General features: G+C 36.0%; 1 protein-coding gene across 8 annotated transcripts in view; it reads right to left on the bottom strand.

Moving 5' to 3' along the window:
- Positions 1-23116, bottom strand: part of FAT1 (FAT atypical cadherin 1) — a 112179-nt gene that overhangs the window by 34313 nt on the left and 54750 nt on the right. For 6 of the 8 annotated variants that reach the window (XR_003398187.1, XR_003398186.1, XM_026846588.1 and 3 more), the window contains exons 4-10: positions 21179-21240; positions 16004-16333; positions 15261-15471; positions 13052-13120; positions 10939-11078; positions 1956-2231; positions 1537-1747 (exon numbers count right to left, since the gene is read on the bottom strand). Coding sequence is in view for 6 of the 8 variants with exons in the window: in XM_026846588.1 (XP_026702389.1) it covers positions 1537-1747; positions 1956-2231; positions 10939-11078; positions 13052-13120; positions 15261-15471; positions 16004-16333; positions 21179-21240 (1299 nt within the window). In the remaining 2 variants the exon portion in view is untranslated. The remainder of the gene's footprint in view (positions 1-1536; positions 1748-1955; positions 2232-10938; positions 11079-13051; positions 13121-15260; positions 15472-16003; positions 16334-21178; positions 21241-23116) is intronic. The other 2 variants (XM_026846591.1, XM_026846594.1) reach the window with 1 other exon arrangement.

Genomic DNA, 23116 nt, shown 5'->3' with positions numbered 1-23116 from the left:
GTTCCTTCCATATGCTTAGAACATCAATTATAATGCTTTAACCTCCCAGTAGATCAGTCCTGTAAAACAAATCTAAGAAATTCTTATATTTACTCCTACAAAAAGCTAGAAGAAATGAAGAAAACAGGGCGTAACTTCATTCTAGACAGCATGCACACATTTATTTTTTTTTTCTTGCCATGCTCTGGAATTTGTAAAACAAGCACTACTGAAATAGGAAAGGCAAGAGAAAAGCTTCATGGATATTACTGTCCTGCTTAGTAAAAAGTGTGTATTTCTACAAATAACAGAAGACAAACACATTTTAAACAACTTAGGAGACACTTAAATGTATTCTCCCTCTTCAGCTTATCATAACCACAGCTTTATTTTAATACAGTGTTAAAGTAAGTTTTTATTCAAAAAAACACTTTGGTGGAAGAAAAACAAAATACTTACAGTAAACAATTCCTATGCTTTACAAAGCAACTTATGTCAAATGAAAAAAGCATCTGTGCATTATCACCTTGCATGCAACAGTAACTACTACTGAGTAACTAACTACTGTTCTCTTTGATATACAATTTCTTATACTTGTTATTGGGATTTTTATTTACTTTCTACCTTGAAAATAGTACTGTACAGAGGTAATGAAATTTAAATAACTTTCTTTTCCCAGTTATAGTGCCTAAATAGTTCAGGACCTTGGTAATGGCAGGCTTGAATCCAGATTTAATGTACTGAAGTAAAACTCACTTCCATCTGGTAAGTGATCTCAGTCAATGTCATCCTGTTTCCATATTTTTCCAAACTGCCATAATTTGAATTGCACTGTTACAGGAAAGTTCAGAAAGATACTTGTGATGTTAAAAATAAGCAGCAGCACCTAATGCTCTTCTCTGGCCTGAGATCTGAAAGGTGCCTTAATGCCAAATTGACCAGCTATTAAAAAATTTCTTACATATTTTACTGAGCTAGAATAGCAGTCCCACTATCTAAAATCAGCCAGACATGTAAAGCAACCACTTCCTTGCTACATTTATCAGAAAGTTTAACTAAAAAACTGGGACTATTTAGTGGTTAAGTATATGGATATTTGTTAAGTCATTTTTGAGTCCCTTTCTTTCACATTGTGCTGAACGCAAAAGCATTTGTCTCAGGCTCTTACCCTTTTCATCAAATCCTTGCTTTGCTGATGTCACAAAATATCACTTATTTTCCCAAAAAAAGAATGCTTTCTTTAGATCTGAATTTTATGCTTCTGTAATTTCAAGAATACACCTCTCTTAAGGGTTTAAAGGTAGCTTTTTCTTCTGCTACTCCTATGTTCCAAATATATCTAAAGGATAACATACAGCTAAGGGAGAAAGATGAGTATTCGCCATTGTAGTTTTCTTTTAAATGCTCCAAGGCTGTATCTTAAAGACATTTCATAGAATACAACACATACACCTGTACTGCCTCCTTTTTCATAGCTATTTTTTTCACATCTACAGTTGTGATCTATCAGCAAACATGGTTTCAAAATAAACTGAAGATGTAAGGAAGTCAATATACCTGATTCAATAGAGTACACGATTTCTGCATTTTTTCCTTTGTCCTTATCTAATGCTGTAACCTGGAGTACTGCTGATCCAACAGCTGCTGACTCATACACCCGTCCTTCATAGGAAGAGCTGGTGAACCATGGAGCATGATCATTTGTGTCACTAACATTAATGATGATTCTAGCATAGTTGCGCTTTACAGGAACATCTTGATCTCGAACCTGAAACACACATTACTAGTAATTAGCACTGTTTTTCAGTAGTTCATCAAATATTAGTAATAATTCAAGGTTCAATCTGTACCAGTCACAGAGACAAAGACTGCATACAAATTAAGCATAGAAATAAACGTTTGAAGGGACAAATTAAAAAGACATTTAAAAAAATCTGTTTGTTATTGTCTACAGAAGAATTTTTGTGTTTATTTACCATTACTGTGAGAATATGCTGGCTCATAGACTCATGATCCAGTTTTTCTGAAGTATAAAGAGAGCCAGTTCCAGGGTCCAGACGAAATTTTTTAAGACTGATGGGATCAGTGCTGCCCTGCATTGTATAAATCAGTTTATTCTTCTCATCTCTGTCTGTGGCACTGACTTGCAGAATTTCTGTCTCTGGCATGGTGTCTTCAGGTATAACAACTTCATATTCTGAAGCAGAAAACTGAGGCCTGTGATTATTTGTGTCTATAACTTTGATGTACACCTGAAATGATAAAATGGGAAGGGGAAAGCATTGATGATGTATGATATGAAACAGAGATTAAAAGAGGATATTTCATTAAAGATCAGACTATAATACGCATACATAGGACACTTTTTTCTTCAGGGAGGGGGGAAAGATCTAAGAGGTGTAGGGAAAAAAATCTCACTAAACCCAAATCTGCCTAACCTTCCCCAAAGTCAAACCAGAAATCTATACGATCAAAAATGCCTCAGGTAAGATATCTTAAATGGAATGGGTTTTGTGTAGACCAAGATGAAAAAGAATTCTTTAGTAATTTTGGAATTTAAAAAATGTAAAAATTCTCAATATGGATCCCAGGATGGGTAAAAAACCTTTTTATTTGTGCAAATTTGGAATTTTTATCAGCGTTTTCCAAGGCAGCAGTTGCACTGTACTCCCCTCTGCCCTCATGTGGAAACAACTGTCTTTCATCTCCTCACAATTCCAAGCCTAGGCAAGAATGGAAAAGTGGTGGAATTCCCAGTACATTACTTTGAAGAACCACAGGTATTGTTTGCCCTTCTTCAGCAATGTAGTACAATCTCAGCATAGGTCATCTGCACAAATTCTCTCAAAATGCAGCTGTATTAACTTCAGTGCCTCAAATTGCATTTTCCTGCAGAAGTTCGGCTAGGTTCACCTATGTGCTATGCATGCAATGCTCTCTGGCTGAATAACAACTTTCACTGGAACCACACAAGATCCCTAGACATCCATTTGTCTTTCACCACATCAAACTTCTGTATAAAAAGGGTAAGACACTCAGCCACTATCTGTTCCTTCAACAGTAGTAACATCACACAAGTAACAGTAACGCAGAGGAGGTGCAGGTGGACAGCAAAGCTCCAGGAATACATGGCTAAATTCAAGTTCGTTATGTGTTCCAAGTACAGCCATGCTTTTCGCCACCCAAAGGTTAGCTGCTTTGTACAAATTAGTTAAGTGCCATCCACAGGTGTTTAAAATAAGTACTTATGATATTATAATATATGATATCAAATTGCTCTTTGAAGATACTTACTGCTTTTCATTAATACCTGGTGGAGGCTAGAGATAGAATTTAGACAAGGTACCAAACTGCATGCAGGAGAAGCTAGATGAGATGAATCCTGTTGGTGGTAAATAAGGAAATGCCATACATCTCACTATAGGAAGAGAAAACATCCTTAACTTCAACCTTGCAAAACTAGCATCTGACATTAAAACTTATACCAAGGAAAAAGAGATGTTAAGTGTATCAACAGGAGTCATACCAATTCCTAAAATATTTATTTCAGATGCAGGTACATTATCCCAGGTTGTAACTACCACCTAACTTCAATACAATGAGTTCTTCCTAATGGCAAATTTAAGTACAGGCTTAAAACTTTCAGAGCAACAGAGACAGACCTTGGATGTACTCTACAATTGATACCAAGAGTTCAGGAGACTGCTAGAAGGATTTTATTCTAAGTAACAACAGAAAGACTTTTGCATCTAAGTAATGAAGTCCTGCACCAACCCTGGAGGCATCACGGGGCAGACTGATTAACGGAAGTGAGAATCTGGGAACACAAAGAACTGGGTGTGGAACTCTTGGCATAAACTTTGTATTGTAACACAGGAAAGTCCTCCCAAAAACTTGGACATTACCCACTCTAGTAGCTGAAATAACTGTCACCAGAAAGACTATTATCCAAGTGAAATTCTCAGTGAAAATAAAAACAAACAAGCATATAAAAGGGAATATAGGAACACAGTTGAAGATGGCAAATGTGGAATTTCAAGACTCAGAAGCCAGACATTGACCAGAAAGCCAGGTAAGGAATAAAAAGGGTTTTAAGTGTATTTGAAACCGTGAAACAACCTGTGGGTAAGCAAGACCACCATGAAATATAAAGAGCAAGGAGGAAGAAAGCCCATCCCAGATTAAAATTTTGCCTCAGTTTTATTCACCAAGAACAATAGGGAGCATGACACAGCACAAAACAAAATAAAAATTACATTGGCAAAGCAGTGGTGCTGCAATAAACTGCTAAACAGCAACAAATTACCAAGACAAGTGGGAGCCACCTGCAGGTTCTGTGGGACTGCAGGGAAAAAAAAAACACAAACCAAAAAATCCCACACAAAAACTCCTCTAAACCAAAACCATGGTACTCTTCTTAATGTAATACATGCTGTTAATAATACAGAGCTCCACCTCCAGACTGCCAGTCAGGGTGGGGAGGGCGGGACGTGTGTGTATGTGTGCACACACTACTGCCCACAGCCACACACACGCGCCTTTTATTTTTTTAGTAGATGTAGTTGTAGGCATTGCAGGTCACTGAGCCATAATCCAATATATAGTACATTTAGGGAAATATTCATAAATATCGGTAGTTTTTCCAGTGTTTGAAACAGTCTGTTAGGATAAATACAAACTATCGCTGCAGAGGAAAATACTGCCTCCCACAATTTATTAGATTTCCCAGAAAATGGAAGAAATAGGAAATAAACGAATCATTTGGAATGCCGATAAAATCCCTTGCAAGATGTTGCTATGGAAACTAAGGAGTTTGTTTTTGTCATGGATTAGAAACTGATTAAAGAATGGAAACAGTTGAAAGAACCTTTTTCGGTGGGAAGAAAAATTAATAGTAGGTGACCCAGGATACATAATTAGATCAAGTTTTTAAATACATTCACTAACAAATTCAACTGGAAAATGAACAGCAAGATTGAAAAGAATACAACTTTAAATATGATTTTTTTTTTAGATTGTCATGATTAGAGCAGATGCAATAAAGCAACACAAGCACAGTTGTTGGTTTCTTTTTAAATTCTGTATAAATAAAAATACATTTTGATGTGTCTTTGAAGAATAAATACAGAAGGGTCCAATACAGTCACTTACATAGCATTTTAGTAAAAACACTTAAAAGACCATATACCAACACTCAATTAATGGATACTATACTTTTGAAATGAACACGTCAACAATTATTTTTTTTTCAATTCTCACCTTGAGATTATTAAATTCAGATCCAGAAAACCAGTAAGTGAAAAGATAAGAGTGTAAAATTTAACCAATTTAAATCAAAATTACTATTTAAGTTCATGTTTATTTCTCCCCAAAATGAAGAAATACAGAAACTTAGGTCAAAATTAGAGGCAAGGGGCAATGCAACTCCAGAGCAACTGTGTTAGATGAATCTTTGGAGCGGAAGACACAGCCACCTGTGCTGCTGGTACTACAAAATGAATATAGGAAAGCAGCATTTCTAGAATGGAGTACCACAAAAAAACCCCAAGTGCAACGTACTAAGTTAAATGCCAGGAATGTAGTGACTGTGAAACCAACTTGGTACCTGTAAGACTAACCACATAACCAACGAAACAGCTTAACTGATGCCATCAGAAGGACTGAGCATCAACTTCCTCTGGTATTACCTAGTGAAGCAGTTAAAATGACCTTATGGCTGAACACGTAGGGAGATGTCCTCTCAAAAGGTACTGTTAGGCTAAGCAGGCAAGGAGACAGCTCCTCAAAATGTACAGCACTATTAAATATGAATTATTAATATTGCTAAGGAATAAACATAGTAACTAAACGTAAGGAATAAACATAATGACACTATAAGCTGCTTGCTCAGGTATTCCATTATTTGTAAAATTACTTGGTCAGGCATGCAGCTTTTCTCCACATTTGTAAACACAACTACAAATACACAATTTGACCTAACAGTGCAATCATTTTAAATGTACCTAAAATCCAATGTTTATCTTAGACACAAGTGAAAGCTGTTTTATCTACATATTTTAGGATTCATTTCTCACTCACTGATGTTGCTATGCCTCTCCGCAGATCCTGGTGGACAAGCATAATGTGAATCAGTGGGCACCCTTTTGGCAACTTGGCTAACTGCATGCTGGGCTGCTTTAATAAAGGGAGCAGCAGGTAGTGGGAGAGGAATTACTCCCCTCTATTTGACACTCACTAGTAGGACTGTACATCCACTACAGTTTTGGGCCCTGCAGTCCAAGAGAGGATCTTTACAAACTGACATGAACGCAGTGAAGGGCCATTAAAACCAACAGGGATCTATAAGCTCTCAATCCACTGTGTAAACAAGAGGGCTGCAAGAAAGAGACAGGCAGACTATTCTCAGAGATGCACAGTGAAAAGAGGCAACACTCACAAGCTCCAATAAGGGAAATTACAATTAGACTTAAAATTGTTTTCAAGGAGCACTGTTAAACACCAACATAAATGCATGTCCAAGGAAGAGGTGTTATGCCCTGTCATCCCAGGCACTTAGAACCTGACAAGTCACTGAACAACTTGATCCAACTTTGCAATTTGCTCTGCTTTAAGCAGGAGTTTTAACTAGGTGAATTGCAGGGGCTCTTTCCAATTTAAACTATTAAATAAATGTATTAAGGAAGCCCTACTTTCAAGACAGGGATTCGATGCTAAGTGATGGGTACTAGATGTGTAATTTCCTTTTAAATGTAGGAGGACCAAATTTTCATGTAAAGTGTTAAGACCTTCAAATTAAATGAAAGGCACCTAAAATAGTAATTTTGAATGCAATTTTAAAGACTCACACAGAATATATGTTTATACACCTGAAAACAAAATAAATTAAAAGCTTGTGTTATTCTAAAGTAACATGCATATAATACAATAAAAACAGCTGTTGAGTGTTTCTCAATGACTATATTTAATTTTAATTTAATCTTATAATATTATCTCTTAATAAGGAAGTTACATATTAAAGAGGCACACTATAGAAAAGTTTGTTATTAACAGACCATAATGTGATCTCTGAAACAAAACTATCCGGAACTAAAGAAACTTGACTCATTTTCCAAGGCTGTGGAAGGGCTGTGTTGCACAGGTGTCCTCTACTCACAGATCTCACCGAGAGCAATGCAACATGGCTATACAGACAGAGAACAAAGCATCCCAGGATTATTTAGGGCCAGGATTTGAAATCTAGGAATTATTTGACAGGTGAAACCTAAATTTGCATAGGAATGAATTGATTACTAGTAAGTTAAAGAAGAGATAGATATATGCACTGAGTATGTTTTCTAAGTGGCACAATATTTAAACATGATGTCCTTTTGGATTTTGTTAATCTAGGTTTTCATTTGCCAATTCCATGTGGAGCTTAACATCTCCTTCTCTCTACATTCATAATTACATTATAATTACATTGACATGTTTCTAATCATTTTCATAAAGAAAAAGTTGTATTATCCAGAGATAATATAACTGCATTCCAGTTCTAAAATATCTCTGTGGAGCAGTGTGGTGATCGCAAGTAAAATGCACATTTAATTTATGAAGAATATTCTGTCCTTCATTCCCAAAGCATAATATCCATATAAATTTTGCATAAAGCAAGATTAAATATTCTGCAATAGCACAGCAATAACTAAAATGCTGCAATTAGCTTTAAACCATCTTAAGTATTACTTCCAGTGAAAAAAACCTGATAGACATAGCAATCACTAGAAATGACTATAAACAGAAACAGGACTTTTTTTCTTTTTTGTTTTCCCCCAAAAAGCAACTCAATAGTTCATATATAGCTACTTACAGCTTGTGACTAACCTTTTCTATTTCAGGTCAAAACATTATAAAGCAAAAATATAAGTACATTAATTTGTTTTTTTTAATAGCATTTCTTCCAAGTGTGACACTAGTCATCTCTAACATCATCTGTCAAACACCACTACTGTAGGCCTGGAATTTGTTTGTCCTTGTTTTGCATCATGCATTTGGCATTTAGATGCATGCAAAATTCTAATAGCTTCCACGCCTACTGCTGCTGTATTTTTCAAAAAAGCTATTTAATTCAAGTCCTGAAAGAGTCAAACGCTCTACAGATGTTAATGGCCTGAAGCCAGCAAATGCCTTCTAAAGTGAGACTCAATACACTGCTTTTATGCAGTAAGATTTTAGTTTCTTGTCCCCCTCCTCAAGGTCCTGAAAATGTCATTTCCTCTTTCAAATTAAACGTAAAATTAGTTAACCTGCTGTTAATCAAGGTCTGTTTACTGTATGTCCAATATTTACAGCAATTACTTTGTAAGCTAAAAGCTGTGCATACCATACTGTTGTTCCTAATTTACGTACTCAGAATTCAGAATTTGTTTTGCCTGTCACTACATTTTAACTGTTTACCAGCTCTTAGAAGATATCACATAAACACTCAAACTTTAATCACCATGATTCCAGCAGTGAGTAATGGAATTTACACCACCGGCAGCCATAAATCACACCTTCAACCTTGATTTCATATCAACATTTTTTAATTCCCCTGAAATTAAGCCTCATCTGAAATGCATCTACTTAGCAATAGTCTTGAGGGCTGTCTTAACACATCAGTCTGTTTGGGTGGGCCAGGAGTTACAAGGGAGATAAGAGAATCAGTTAAAATCAGGAGACTGTTCATGCACCACCAGCTGCAGAGTTTGAACTAATCCGTGCTCCTCAATCTATACACCACAGTAACGTGAGACTCAGACAGCAACAACATAACTTCTGCTTATCCCACAAGCAGGGAAAAAGGAAGACAATGCAAAAGAAGTCTTTGTACTTGCTTGTAACAGAAACCACAACTTCTGCTCCTGCCAACTCCAGCTGAGAAAGGAAAGGAAAGACACAAAGAAAACTATGCGAAAATCAATCACAGAAATAAGAGATGATAAATTTGAGACCACTACTCCAATTCTTCTGCAGAAGACTGCTGTGGCAAATGTTTATAATGTTCACTCAGCTTTACAAAATACTAAACCAACAAATTAATTTAAAGAAATTGGACAAAAGCTACGCTGTGCACCCCCAAGAACAACTAAATGAATCACATAGCCCAGAGGAAGAGAAGGGGTGAGGGTTAAAGTACTTTTTTGTGACCTTCCAGAATGCAAAGCATCAACTGTAACACCTCAGGATGTCTGCATAAGTTCAGCTATATAAGGAGCAGCACTGGATAGAATATCTGCAGTCATCAAGACCACATATACTGCCTTTACTAGTCCCCAGGCTACTCACTCTCCATGGTGGCATTTTTGACTGCATTTTGGGGAGTGGGGAGGGAAGGGTGTATGGAAAACCTCTTGCTGTCTCTGACCTTCCTGGCAAAAGGAATTCTCTTTTAGCTGGATTTTTTTTTTTTCTCCCCAAACTAATTCATGCCTTCTATGCAGCATTCTGTAAGCAGTAAAAATTTATCTGCTCAATAGTTTGACTACAACTAGGCAATAAATTTACAGCAGGATTCTCCAAAGCTTTGATGGTGATTATCTGAAGTAGTGGAACCACAACTATGATAGCAGCAAGTTCTGACTGGGGGGCGAGTTGTTGTGTTTGGAGATTCATGGTCTAGAATATTACTTTTAACTGTCACCATTAAAGGAATAGGCAGCTTTCAAAGGAAACTGCTGACCTTGCAATTTTCTACTATGAAATTCAGTCTATTTGACCTATCAAGCCTCCAGACATGCAGTCAGCTTAAGAATGATTCTGTTTTAAATCCTAAATATTGACAAGAAACATCTTTCCCTCTGGTCAAAAGGAGGAAGACAACATATCACATCAGAAAAGCTGATAAAAAAACATACATACTGCACAGAAGTTGAACAAGAAATTGTGTTCATAATGCAGATTTCCATGTACAGAAAAGACTGCAGCAACCCCACCTATTTTTCTTTGAGCTCCTGAAGGGTAGGTCTATGATAAGGGTAGGTAACACAGACACATCACTGTACCAATCCAACAGTCTTATATCAGTAAATAAATCCTTTCTATCTGGAAGAAAAGTGGAGCTTCTCTATGCTCATGGCTCCATTCACAGCAGCTTCAGCTAAACCTTACTTCCAAATATATCCAGGTTCTGGGCTGGGGAAAGGAACTAGATGGGAAAACCAGGAGGGATATATATCATAACCTACTTTACTATATTTCCAGCAGAGTCACAAAAGGCTTCTGCCTTGACGTGAACTTAGTCCCACTGCAAAGAACTGCCACCACCATAGAGCCTTAGTAGAGAGTCAATTTGAAAAAAAAAAAGCTTTGTCTGAGATTACTGCTTTTTTAAGCTTATTTGGCAATCTCTACCTCCACTGAAGCTAAAAGATTCAGGAAGATACATAGAGATGTTACCATCTAAACCTTTTTTCTATATGTACACCACACTGAAGGAGCTCAGTTTCATGAGATGATACTTGGACATTGTCCAGTTTGTCATCTACAGATCTTGGCAGGGGAGGGTGGGGTGGGGAACCAATCAACCTTAAAATGGTCATCTTTTAAATTTCAAGTGAAGTAATCGTATTATTTGGTGATTTGGGGGGAGCTGGATAAAGAGGGGTAATTCAGAGAAGTAGTATTAATCATTTTCTTGTGAGTAAATCATGCATGGAAAGGCTTAGTTTCTGTTTTCATTATTCAGCTAATGTAGGAACATGCCAGAACTTAAAAGTTGCTGGATTCAGACTACAACATATTAACACAAAACCTTCCACTTAGACCACCAAACAACATGGCTCTAGGAATATCTGAAGCCACTTAATGTAGACAGAGTCCCTAACTTATATGAACCATATTCATTGTCCAGGATGAAAAAAAGTTGTAAGAAAATGCAACACTCTCCCATCCCCAAGCAGCAGATTCCTTTCTCTGTAAGCGCTTCATTAGAAAGTCCATTACCTGAGTGCTGATAGATCTGGTTCCATCTGTTGCCTCTACTGTCAAGTTGTAATGTGATTTCTGTTCTGCATCAAGAGGTCGAGCGACAATGATAGTTCCAGTGCCCTTGTCCACATCAAATCGACTGTCATAGTTGCCACCTTTGTTCAGGAAATTGGGAGAGGGAGAAGTTCATAAAACACAGCACTGTTTCATCGTTTTCAAGTATGATCATGTTCTGTCATCAGATGCTTAATGAAGGTGGAACTATATACACATATATATACACCTTTATTTTAAAACTTTTTTTTTTTTTTTTTTTTGTAATGTGATAGGCTGCTACTCACAGCTATTTAAAACTGATTAGTTTCGGACAAAGCTGATTTGTCTGGCTCATGGAAAGTTAGCAGGTACATTCTTAGCAAGATTCTCTACCTTTTTTTTAACCAGAATTTAAAGATTCCAAATAGCAGGAAACAGAATTACTAGGTGAAATGCGATAGTTTATTTTGTGTAGACTGTCAGGCTAATTAGTGAAAAACATACTTTGTCTCAAAATAAATGAAAATCCCAAATCAGACATATAGTCAAATTTGTGTGTTTTGGCTCAGGGTACAAATTACTGTACTCTTATATGACGATAGGTAAGGTTGAAATAGCTACAGTACCTCCAAAGGACGGTCATCTCAATGTTGAGTATCTAAAAAACTCACTATCCAACTCCTACTGAGATAAGCAGGACTCAGATGAGTGCTAAAGGTTCAAATGCCCAAAGTTTAAATATGGCCAAGCCTGTTTGCTGAAGCAAATTATCTTAACTTCCCTTGTGAAACTTTCAAATTACCCTTTGGAATATAGTTAAATAACTGTGTAGATCAATAGCTACACTTAATTGTTTAAACATATAATTGATCATCATCATGCCACCCTGAGCATTAGTGTCCATTAAGTCCAAATATTGTTAGCAATGATAAATACTGCCATTTAACTAGAAACGCTTTAGACCTCTCAATAAATTGCCTAAAATGGAGGAATCAATTTTTATTTTGGTCAAGTCAGTGTTAGATACAGCAAACGAGTTTTGCCTAATTATGTGCATGTGTTTTTCTAATTATATTTTACAAGGATAGCATTCAGATATCATCTGAGTGCCTTTTTTTTTTTTTTTTAAACAGCGCTTACTTGCTATGTTTTGTAAATCACTAAATGCCTTTTATGAAAGTCAAGTCTAGAAGTGAGAGAGTGAAGTTCCAAAGGTTACAAATTTATACTTAATGCAAGAAAGAACAGTAAATACGGAAATGGGCTCCCATTCACATGTAAAAAGGATTTCACTTTTAGAAGGTTCCACTGCATGACAGACATATCAGTTTAGGAAAGATGGGCTGGATTCTGCTTCACTGGATTTAAGATATTTGATAATGACAAATTAATCTATTGTAATAAAATAATGTAATTTTTCTAGTTTCACTGAAAGCCAGCTCCTCTTGCTGGCCCTGCAGCAGTTTCTGAATCACATGAATGGATATAAATTGGACAGCATGAGAGGCAGCAGTTTTGGTGGGTTTTTTTTTTTACAGGGGTACATGAAATTTTTTTAATGGATTTTGTGCAAGAAGTCAGCTTCAGAAAGTGAGTCTCTAGCTTTTCTTTTATAGCTGGCATGTGATATGATTTTCTCAGATGGCTCTGATGTCTCAATGAAGTCACCTCCATTTTAAGGGAAGAGTAGGGTCAATGGGTATGAATCTGCTCATAAAGTTTCCCTGATACAAGAACAAGCTCTCTAAGCAACATTTTTTCTTCCTTATTGGGGAAATCACAAAGGCCCTGACTAACTTCTGTAGTAGTGGTGGTATCTGGTAATCCGCTGAAGCAGAACTCAACCCAAACTTCTGCATCTGGTACACTGAAAGTGTAACAGCAACAGTTTTGGCAAAAGTCAAAACTGGATGCTCTGAATTGATGCTGTATAAATGTAATGACAACAAAACGAAACAAAAACGAACCTGTCACAAATGCAACTGTGAGCACTTTGATTTCCGAAGGGTTAATAAAATAAATATTTTATAAATGTACGCTTTCATTTCAGATCTCATAATCTGGTAATAAATTATGTGATCTCAGCAGATACCTTCTGCTGTACAGTTCAGGTCACAAGCCATCTGAAAGATGTAAAATACTTCACTAGCAAGCTTGTCTCCTGGCTCAGCCAAAAAGAAAGAAAGCATGGAAAGCAAGCACAGAACACAAAGGAAAGCTGTCAATCAAATTAATTCATGCTATTAGAAACAGTAAAAGAGGGCAGTAAAGTGACCACCTGTAAGAATAGCCCATAACTTCACAACATAATCACATATCAAACTTTCCAAAACACTTTTACTAAGAAAACAGTCAAAATAAAATTATTTATTTTACAGTACAGGGACAAGTTCTGTTCTTTCCCCTTGGAGTATTCTGTGTATGTTATTCTAAAAACAGCAGGAAAAGATCATCTATTTTTCTGTGTTAAGCACACAATAAAAATTCTCTAAGTGCCCAAACTGTGCTGCATGCTTCAAAGGAGCAAATCAAAATAATACTATCATCAGAATCCTATTCAGTGTACAAATTGTTCAGAATGCACAGCAGTTGAAACAAACTAAAAAGAACAACATAAAAGTACATCCCCAGTCTAATTAACAAATTTTGCTAATAAAAGGCCCCGGCAAATGCCACTGCTGTATTCTGCAGAAATGCTCAAGACCTCTGCAACCTCTTCTATCTTTCATCTCAATGAACCACTCAGCTTTTTCAGACAATACCCCTTTCTTTTAATGGACTCTTTTTGGTCTATAGATGTTTCTGTTTGCTGTTGATCAGATAACTGTTTGAATTGCAGCATATGGAACCTTCTCCTCTCTCCTGCTCACTTATTTTTGTATTTTCTGCTTTTCTACTCCCATGTCTATTGTGTGTATATGTTTGGGAGAAGAGTAGAAGAGCAGTCTCAATTCCAAAATACCTCTAATGCAGAGAGTTTTGCCCCTGTGAGAAAGCAAGAAGCCATCTTCAACTCTTTACTCCCTCTACACAGTTGTACAGATCTCTAACCCCTAAGTTTGTCTAAATGCAAACACTTTTTATTCAGCTATGATCTGTTTGGACAGGAACTAATTTCCCCCCCCCAGAATACATTAGAAAGAACTGTTGAAAAATTCTCTGTAAATATTTAATACATTAGCAATGATTATCAATACCATCACAGGTTGTCCATGCATGAAGCATGCATTTAGGGAATAGTTGTGTCTATTCTCATGTGCTTGGAAGTTTTCTGAGAACACCCTCAAGTATTTGTCATTTATATATTCTTGATATATGTATCGTTTTACAAATTCTGTTTTTAATTGTTCCTGTTCTCAGCATCCCTTAGGAAATACACACCAGCAAAACAGACCCTTAAAACAATTATTTTTAAAATAAATAATTAAAAAAATGCTTTCCCTAACAACACCAAAATCATGGCTATAATTTTCAGTGATAATCAAGATGTAAAAGATCATCCTCTGTCTTGTGAATGTGGTGGAAAAATCCTGATCTGATAGGACTATCCTTAAGACCAGAAACAGTTCACTAACAAGATAGCTCTCCTGAAACAAGGCTGTGCTATTCTCCTTGATTCTAAAGCACGTAACACATGACAAAACTTGTTCTTAGTCAGCCATACAGTGAACACTCTGCATTCTTGGTGCACAGAGGTCTAGTGAGTAAGTGTAAAATTAAAAAGTATTATTCATTTTGTCACCACAGCATCAACATATAGTATTACCAATCAGAATTCCCCTTTCAATGGTAGAAGCTAAGGTATGATACAGTAAGAATATGTACAGGAAGTTTGCTGGGGTTAGGAACATTGCAAGCTTTTCTTTTAGTACTGAATTAAGGAACAGCAAACTTAGAAGCAGCCCAGAGAACCAGAAATCAATGTGAAAAGTATAATCTCTCTTTGGGTGTACTGTCCTGATTTGCAGAAAACTGGTATTTTATTTCTTTCCCTATCCTACAGTCTATAGGGTTTATTTGATTAGTTATAATTTCACTGACACAATATTCGCAAGTCATTTCCAAAACTGCAACACACCAGATATTTTGCAATGTAATTTTAATCTTTGATATATAGTGGCACTGATAAAAATTTATGTCATTTTGATTTATATTGAATTAAGGGAAAAAATATACATCTACAGCTGAAGGACATCAAAACTTTGCATTATTCAGAAGAGCAATTAGCTGCAATGAGCCCTCCAGTATCTTAGACTCCATGCATTTGTTTCTAATAATAAAAGCCCTTAAGGCATCCTTACCCGTTATGTCAAACCAAAGTGGTGTTCCAAGAGGTTCAACAGCTATTACACCAATCATGTGAGCAACTGGGTCACTTTCCATCACCGTAAAAGAAAAAAATGCTTCCTCAAAATAAATGGGCTCTGTGGGTGGGACAGGCTTTGGAATCCATTCTATGTGAAGCCGTGTAGTTGATGATTTTTGTGGACGACCATTATCTACAGCTTTAATCTGTGAAATAGACACATCTTTTAGGCTACAGGATAACATAAATCATTATGCCACATAAATGGAAAAGTAGTAATAAGCTCCAAGCATGTTTGCTTGTGTGAGATACATCCAAAAAGGTTAAGTGTCTCTCAAAGTACCACTTGCCCTTCATTATCTGGGTAGCAAATGGAGAAGAAGTATGCAGCACCTGAAAGCAGCACAAACTGTTACCGTAAATTCACTTTTATTTTGCTTTCTCCCCGAAAGAGAGTCAAACTGATCGTTTATATTCCCTTACCATTTTCATTATCTGTCAAGTTCTGGAAAAGAACAGCAGCTTTTTGATTCACTTTCTCGATACAAACATTTGAAATCATCCTGAAAATAAAACAACCAAACAACCCAAACCAAACAAATCCACAAAAGAATACTTCTGGATTTGTTGAAGCTTTCTTCTTCCAGATACCGCAATCACTCATCTGCCAGCTACCGAATAAGAAGTGATGATAAAAAAACACTTTGCATATTCATGACATACAAGATTTTGACTCACTGAAAGGATATCGTAGTCCCTTGCTGCAGAAAATTTCTTTGATGAAACCACTCCAGTTTTTGGTTCAATAAAGAATTTGCCATGTTCATCACCATCTTCAATGCTGTAAGAGATCTCTGCATTGGGGCCTTCATCTTTATCTGCAGCAATAACTCGATAGATGGGCTCTCTCCTAGCAGTTCTCTCTCGTTCTGGCTTACCACGTTCTGGAAGCTGGATTTTGTAGAACTTTTGCAAGAACTGAGGCTTATTGTCATTCTCATCTAAGACTTTCACAATCACTCGTGCAATTGTTGACTTTGCAGGAATACCGTTGTCTGTTACTGTTACCTGTTTTTATTAAAAAGGATATGGTTAGCACTCAATTCAAACACAGTCCTTCCACAACGCACTTTTTAAATCAGGTTTTCCTACAACTGCCTACAGCTGTAAAGTAATACCCTACACTTCAGTTAAAGACCACTGTGTAAAGCTATTTTGTGAATATTTACAAAAGGCACTACAAAAGTTTATTCAGCTATCATCTTAATATTTTGACACTTGATGTATGGCGTGTAGGAGTCAACAGATATATATTAAATTTATTTTACTATTTTGCAGAATTTTAACTGAAATACTAACTTCACTACTGGAACAGCACACAAGTATATTCTCTCTGATAACAGCTTCACTGTAACAATATCTTACTATACTTTCAGCCTAGTGTTTCCTTCCAACTCTTCTATTTAATAATTTGATTTTACACGTCAAAAGATGCAATTCATAAGAATGTAAGTTTCAGAATTTGCTAGGCCTACACACTAAAAATCCCCTACATTTTAAGACATAAAATCATTATCTTAATGGAAAGAAACTTTTAAAAATTGCTTTTTAAGGAAGACACACCACAATCTATTTCCATGGACTAAATGAAATGGGAACTGAAACCAAGTCTGCTCTTCCAGCAATAGTCAAAATTTCTACTGAAAAGCCATGAAACGAGTATGAAATCTTCTACAATATTAATTTTAGGACTGATCTGATGTTATTGGCATGGGTAGTGAACAAAAACATAATGAAAAGAGTTATGTTAATTTGAAGTCAGAAAACAGAGACAATAATCCTTGTCTACTGAAAAAGGATCAAACTGATGGAAAAAAAACTTAGTTCATTTATAGGAATCTTACCTTAAATCTTACTTATTTAACCCCTTATTGGTTAATAAGGGGTTAAATAAGAGCATATGGAAATTACTTTAGCATCTATTTCAAAGAAGAAGATAGGAGGGTTATGTTCCTGCTTCCTGCATGAGCTCAGTTAGTAGAAGAGTTACAGAATCAGCCTGATCACTTCCAGGCTGCACTTTGCCATCCATGTAAATAGCTAATGGGTTCAGATAGATGCCAGGCATTTTCAGGGGAGAGTTTAGCTCCTATTACATGTAGCATTTAAAACAAATACAAATTCTCCAATGATAACAGTATTAACTGACCTCTAGCAGCTTAGCTAAATCTGTTTCTGAAGGGGCCGTTTTCCAAAACATTGGCATTAAAGACACAAGGAATAATGATGGGTAAAGACTTTTTTTTTTTTTTTTTTTTTTTTGGTGTCAATCCCTCATGCTCTTTTCCTTACTTTTTCTTTGCTGTTGGGTTGGTTTTGGTTTTAGCTGTACAATTTAATCCTTGTGTCTCATTTTAAGAGCAATTTTTTCACCTGGTGCAGCACTCTCTCTCAGCTCTTCTATGGTCTCCCCTTCATTTTCTTCTTCCAACTCTTTTTTTTTTTCCTCCCTTAAAATCATCTTCCTTGACTTAATTTACCTTCCTTATTTATTACACAGAAACACAAAGGAATGTCTGAGGGTCATCTGTGCCACCTCTGCTGTAATTAGAGGAAACCGATAAACTGAGGTATGCTCATCTAATTCTGCTGGATACTTGTGAAAGCCACTGAGGAATGCAAAATAAAATAAAAGTAAAAAAAAAATAAACAAACAAAAATAACCCCCAAAAACCACCCAGTGTTTCCAACAAATTCTATGGGAAATGTGTAACATGCTGCAGTTTCATTCTGGTTTTGAGTTTGTGAGGAAGATGCAAGTCTTTGCTGGGAGGAAGCTCCATATAGAAGTCAGTCACTACAGTATCACTGGCAAAACATTATAGGAGAGATACACAGTTAGACTCTTATGGTATTTTCCAATCTAAATAATTCTATGATCCCAAGACCAGTGCTGCAGAGGGTGTTAAAAAAATATATCCGCCCCCCCCTTAACCCAAGCAAACCCTACCCACCAGTGATATAAAATATTCCAGTTTCAACAAGCCCACCCCAACTTGGTGTTTTGTTTTTTGTCAAGAATGTGGGTGGTTAATTCCTTCACTGGTTCTTAGGATACCCTGAAAAATGGAAAAACTTAAGGATTCAAGGATAACTTGGATACAAAATAATGAAATGAATACTAGTGGAGACTAGAACTGAATCTCTGATGAAAAAATGAATTTACATTGACATGAATGAGTACATGATCAGATATGCTTTTTCTTGCCCTTTCTCATCTTTTTTAGGAAAAAGAATATGGAAATATAAATGAAATGTGGTATAACTTGCAAGAAGGAAGTGAAAAAGTGAGAGTAAAGTGATTAACCACAACAAAACACATGAAATGCAACATGAAATGCAATTATTCATATTCATCTCTAACATATGGTAGAATTTTCACATTGTAATGGAACACCACCATGTCTCTCAGTTTGAAAAAAAAAAAACAAAACACAAAACCAAAACATATCCCAAAAGAGGAAATTCCCAGGGGTACAGAATAACCTGGCCATTAACATAAAATTAGCACTGACCTGAGCCAATCAGAAAAAAAAGATAAAAGGGCAAATTTGAGAAAAATCTAGTTGGATTTGAACGTAACATTAGTTTGAAGGCATTACTCACAATACTAGGAAATGAGAGAATAACATGAAGATAAAACTAAAATAATTGCATTTAAAAAGTGCACTCAGGAAATAGTTATAAGTTGGGAATAAAAGAATGGGGCATACTAATTACTATTATGTAAGCAGGAGCGCAGTCAAGGATCAAATTTAACAGCAAACAAGGAATAAACCCACCAACCCATCTGGTCAACATTTCAATGCGCAATTAATTAGCCAGATGCTCAGTACTTGGCTCATGATATTGCCCAACACTCTGTGCATTTCTGGGTTTCTTTCCAATCTATTTTCCAAGTTGTAAACATAAAACTAACAAATGGGAAACCTGCTACTTTGGGCCATGATGTCTGTCAGTATCACTGTAGTTAAGAGTTCTTTCATGCGATACTTCACAGATTTTTATTCAAAACTTTAACAACCATCTGGAGTTCAAAATGAAGGAAGACTGAAGAATTATAAATTATACAATCAGGCAATAACCCATATTCCAAAATAAAGAGCAATCAGCTGAATCTGCTACCTTTATAGAGAATGCTGAAATCAAGAGAATTTATGTACCATTTGTGTGATACTGTAACCTTAAAAAAACCTCCAACTGAGTTCTGTACACATTATATTGTTATAACTTAAGGTTAAACTAGCAGGCATGATTGCTAGCAGACAACTGCCCATAACATTACACTGCTAGTGGGATCTTTGGCCTAAGTTTTGGCCCAGAACAAGCAGCACACTCCCACACACTGCCTAGCTGCAGCCTGAGAATTCACACATCTCAGGCACCATTCTCAACAGGCAACTTGGACATGGCCACCCCCTTCCAAGGATAAGGTATAAGCAGTCAAAGACCTACTGTGGCTTCAGGGTCAAAGAACGATCCACAGTTCATTTGATTTACTGTATAGATCTACTACAAAAGTCAGCACAATGCATAGGAGTAAAAGTCATGAGATACCAATTTTACAACCAATATACATAGCAGTGGTCATGAAATAAGATATAACTGACATTAAGTGCTTTGGGAAATTGATACAAGCAGATTTTAAGGATGTAATTTAAAAAGAGAATAATATGACGACTTCACAGGAGTAACATGTCTAGTACTAAATCAGATTTGCTACTTAAAGAACTTTGTCCCTACTACTATAAAAAACACACTGCATAGGAAATTCCACCCTTTCGCTACTCAGGTGCAAAGAGGTCTTTGAAACCAAAGCTGATACAGAAATGAAAATAATGATAAAATTTGGTCCAACAGCTGCATTAATCCAGCTTGTAATGCACCGAAGAGATAGAAAAGGGCCAGAAAGACTACATGTACACTGGAGTTCTGCAAAAAGATAGTTTGTGCTATAAAGGAATACATTCACCTCCACATCTATGCAGTCCTTGCATTCCTACAGAAAACCTTTCTACAGATTTCACAAGTTTTGAGAAAGTCCAGGCTTGCTTCTCTAGCTTCAGTGTTAGTTTTGCCAACTCACATCACAGTCTCTTATCTATCATTCAGGAGGAGAGGCACAATAAAGGTTCCAGATAAATCTTAGTATCTAAGTATCACTGTGAATATCAAGTCTTCATTGCAGGTGATATACAATGCTGTCATACTGCATAACAACATTGTGAAACTCTGACTCACATTTGTCTACATGTTTTTCTTTCATGTTGTTTGACAGAGAATGAGAATAGCTATTACATAAATTCCAGGCAATCAATTAAATGTAGCTAAATAAAAGAATTAAGCATAAATTTAATGGTTTTGGACTCTCACTATACAATGCATATTTTACAACTCGTGTGATTGATAAATATGTTATGCAGAAAAAAGGTCTACTCACAATCTGTTTGCATTCACTACATTGCAATGCTAAAAAAAGATTCTGGATGACATTTTCAGCAAAAATCAGGATGAAATAGCTATTCCAATAATTATAGTGGAGGATAAAAAAAAGAATCACACTTTTTCTTTTAATAACTGTGGCTTTGTACTGAAAGAAAACGTTAGTTTACAGATATAAAACAAAAAAGTTGCCTTGTATCTGTATCTTAACTCTTTTCTTACAGAAAAGTCTCAACACACTGTTTTTATAAGATAATTGGTTTTCTGCATTGCAATGTAGTGAACATAGAAAGCAAGTTATTTCTGAAATCCAGTTCTCTAAATTCTTCATATAGTATTAAGTATGGTAACATTAACTTTCTGTAAAAGAACAATAAGCACTGTTTTCAGAGAACTAAAGAAAGTATTTACCTCCAGTATGTGCTCTGCCTGCTGCTCTCGATCTAATTTTCTAGATGTGGTTGTAATTAGACCTGTAAACGTAAAAGAATAATTAATCAGATCCTTCAAGAAAATAATATGAATGTTTAGGTTAAAACAGTAGTAACTGATATACCTAATGTCAATTTATTCTTAAGGGGTTTCTTCTATTTTTGCAGAATTTATGCTTTCATTAAGGGAGGGGGTAAGGGATTTCCAAACCTTAAGGGCCACAAAAATATTCTTAAGACAGACACAGCTCAATTTTCTAACACATGTGTGCATGCCATGCTTCTGACAGGAGTAATGTAAGTAATTCTCTGACATGAAGTCTTGTTCTCAGAGGGTATGTGCTATTCAAAGGGTGCTTACACACATTATTTGAGTAATTACTATTCTCTTTAAGAGAAATATTTATTGGTATTTTTAGTGATAACAACAGAAAAAAGATGACCTGAAGAGATGCATTAATGGTAGAAACCAAAGCAATCTGTGTTAGCTTGATTTGGCAACGGCAAGGAATCAAACAGCTACTGTTGGCAATAGCAGAGAATGAGCCCAAATTTTGGATACATGATGTTAGATTTTGTTGTAAGAGTTTGATACATCTTTAATGCAAGATTAGAAAGACACAGTGAGTTTTACTTTAAATTAAGAAAATCAAAGAGTAAAAGGTGACAAAAAGACAGTGAAAGGATCTTATTTGAATTAATTCTCCCTAACGGTAGGTTCAAAATTTTAAGTATCGAGTTTCATGAAAAGTAAACTTGGTCAACTCTCTATTATAGCTGAATGGCTTGCTATGGTGTGGGTTAACTGTGCCATGGATGCAAACACAAAAGATAACTCAGTTTCTTTGCTGCACAAAAGCCATTAACCTGTTTGCAGGTACAAGCTGGTCCCACAAATACCATCACTGTGTCACATGGAATTGAGCCTGTGTTAGTAAATCCTGCTAGACCTAACTTGGCTTTTCATAGAGCAAACACTAAGATTTAAATTTGCCCAAATTAAATTTGGCACTACTGGCCAAAGCATCCCATATTCTCTGAAGCAGGAATCCAGCATATGCTAGATACAGAAGACGCTGCAATGCTATGAGACCTTTCCCAACTATCCCAGCTTTTTACAATGACAGGGAAACACTGCCACCCTTGATCCTTAATTGTCATACTGAAAAACAGGGAAGCAATTACCATATTAAGGACAAAATAAAGATCAAAACACAGGCCACATACTTAATATTCCTTTTTCTCACTATAGTGTAAGCTTTTGATTAATAAGAGCCTTCATAAGAAAAGTTAAAATCAGTTTATAAAGTTTTCAAGGTTGATCTCCTACAATAAAAAAGCCTTCTAATTTGTCTCACAGCTGACAAAAAACAGAACATGTAAGTAAAAAAAGCAACAAAGATTTCAATTTCACTTAAAAGAGAAAGGCCAACAGAAACAGAATTGTATACCACCAGAGCATAGCTACTCAGTGCTCCTGTCAAAATACAGTTGTAGTCTACATATACCAACAAAACAGACAGCCCATACCAAATAATATAAATAAAACCTATATAAGGCAAAATGACAACTGACAAATGTTCAAACAACTATTCTTCAAAAAACAAATAGTGCAAATAATGGCTGTTTCAAATGATGTTCAAATCTGCTGTTGCGTTTCCACCAATCTGTCTTGCTTTTGTATCAAATCCATTATATATATACTCTTCTAGTCATAAAGATCTATCATAATCTTCTACTTTATCTTTTTATGTTTTTACAACACACAGAAGATATGCATGTTATTGCTAGTCTACATCTTTTGGTATTATGAAGTAATGTCCCCTTAATTACAAAAGGAACATGGGAATGAAAACTAGAAAAAAAGGAAAAAACGTTGCATTAGTACTGTGGATTTAGAGATGGGGGGGGGGGGGGA

The sequence above is a fragment of the Athene cunicularia genome (assembly GCF_003259725.1).
Source record: "Athene cunicularia isolate RWA chromosome 4 unlocalized genomic scaffold, athCun1 chr4_part1, whole genome shotgun sequence".
In the NCBI taxonomy this organism is placed as follows: Eukaryota; Metazoa; Chordata; class Aves; order Strigiformes; family Strigidae; genus Athene; species Athene cunicularia.
Note: the sequence above shows the minus strand (reverse complement) of the source record. Positions and strands in the feature narration are given on the sequence as shown.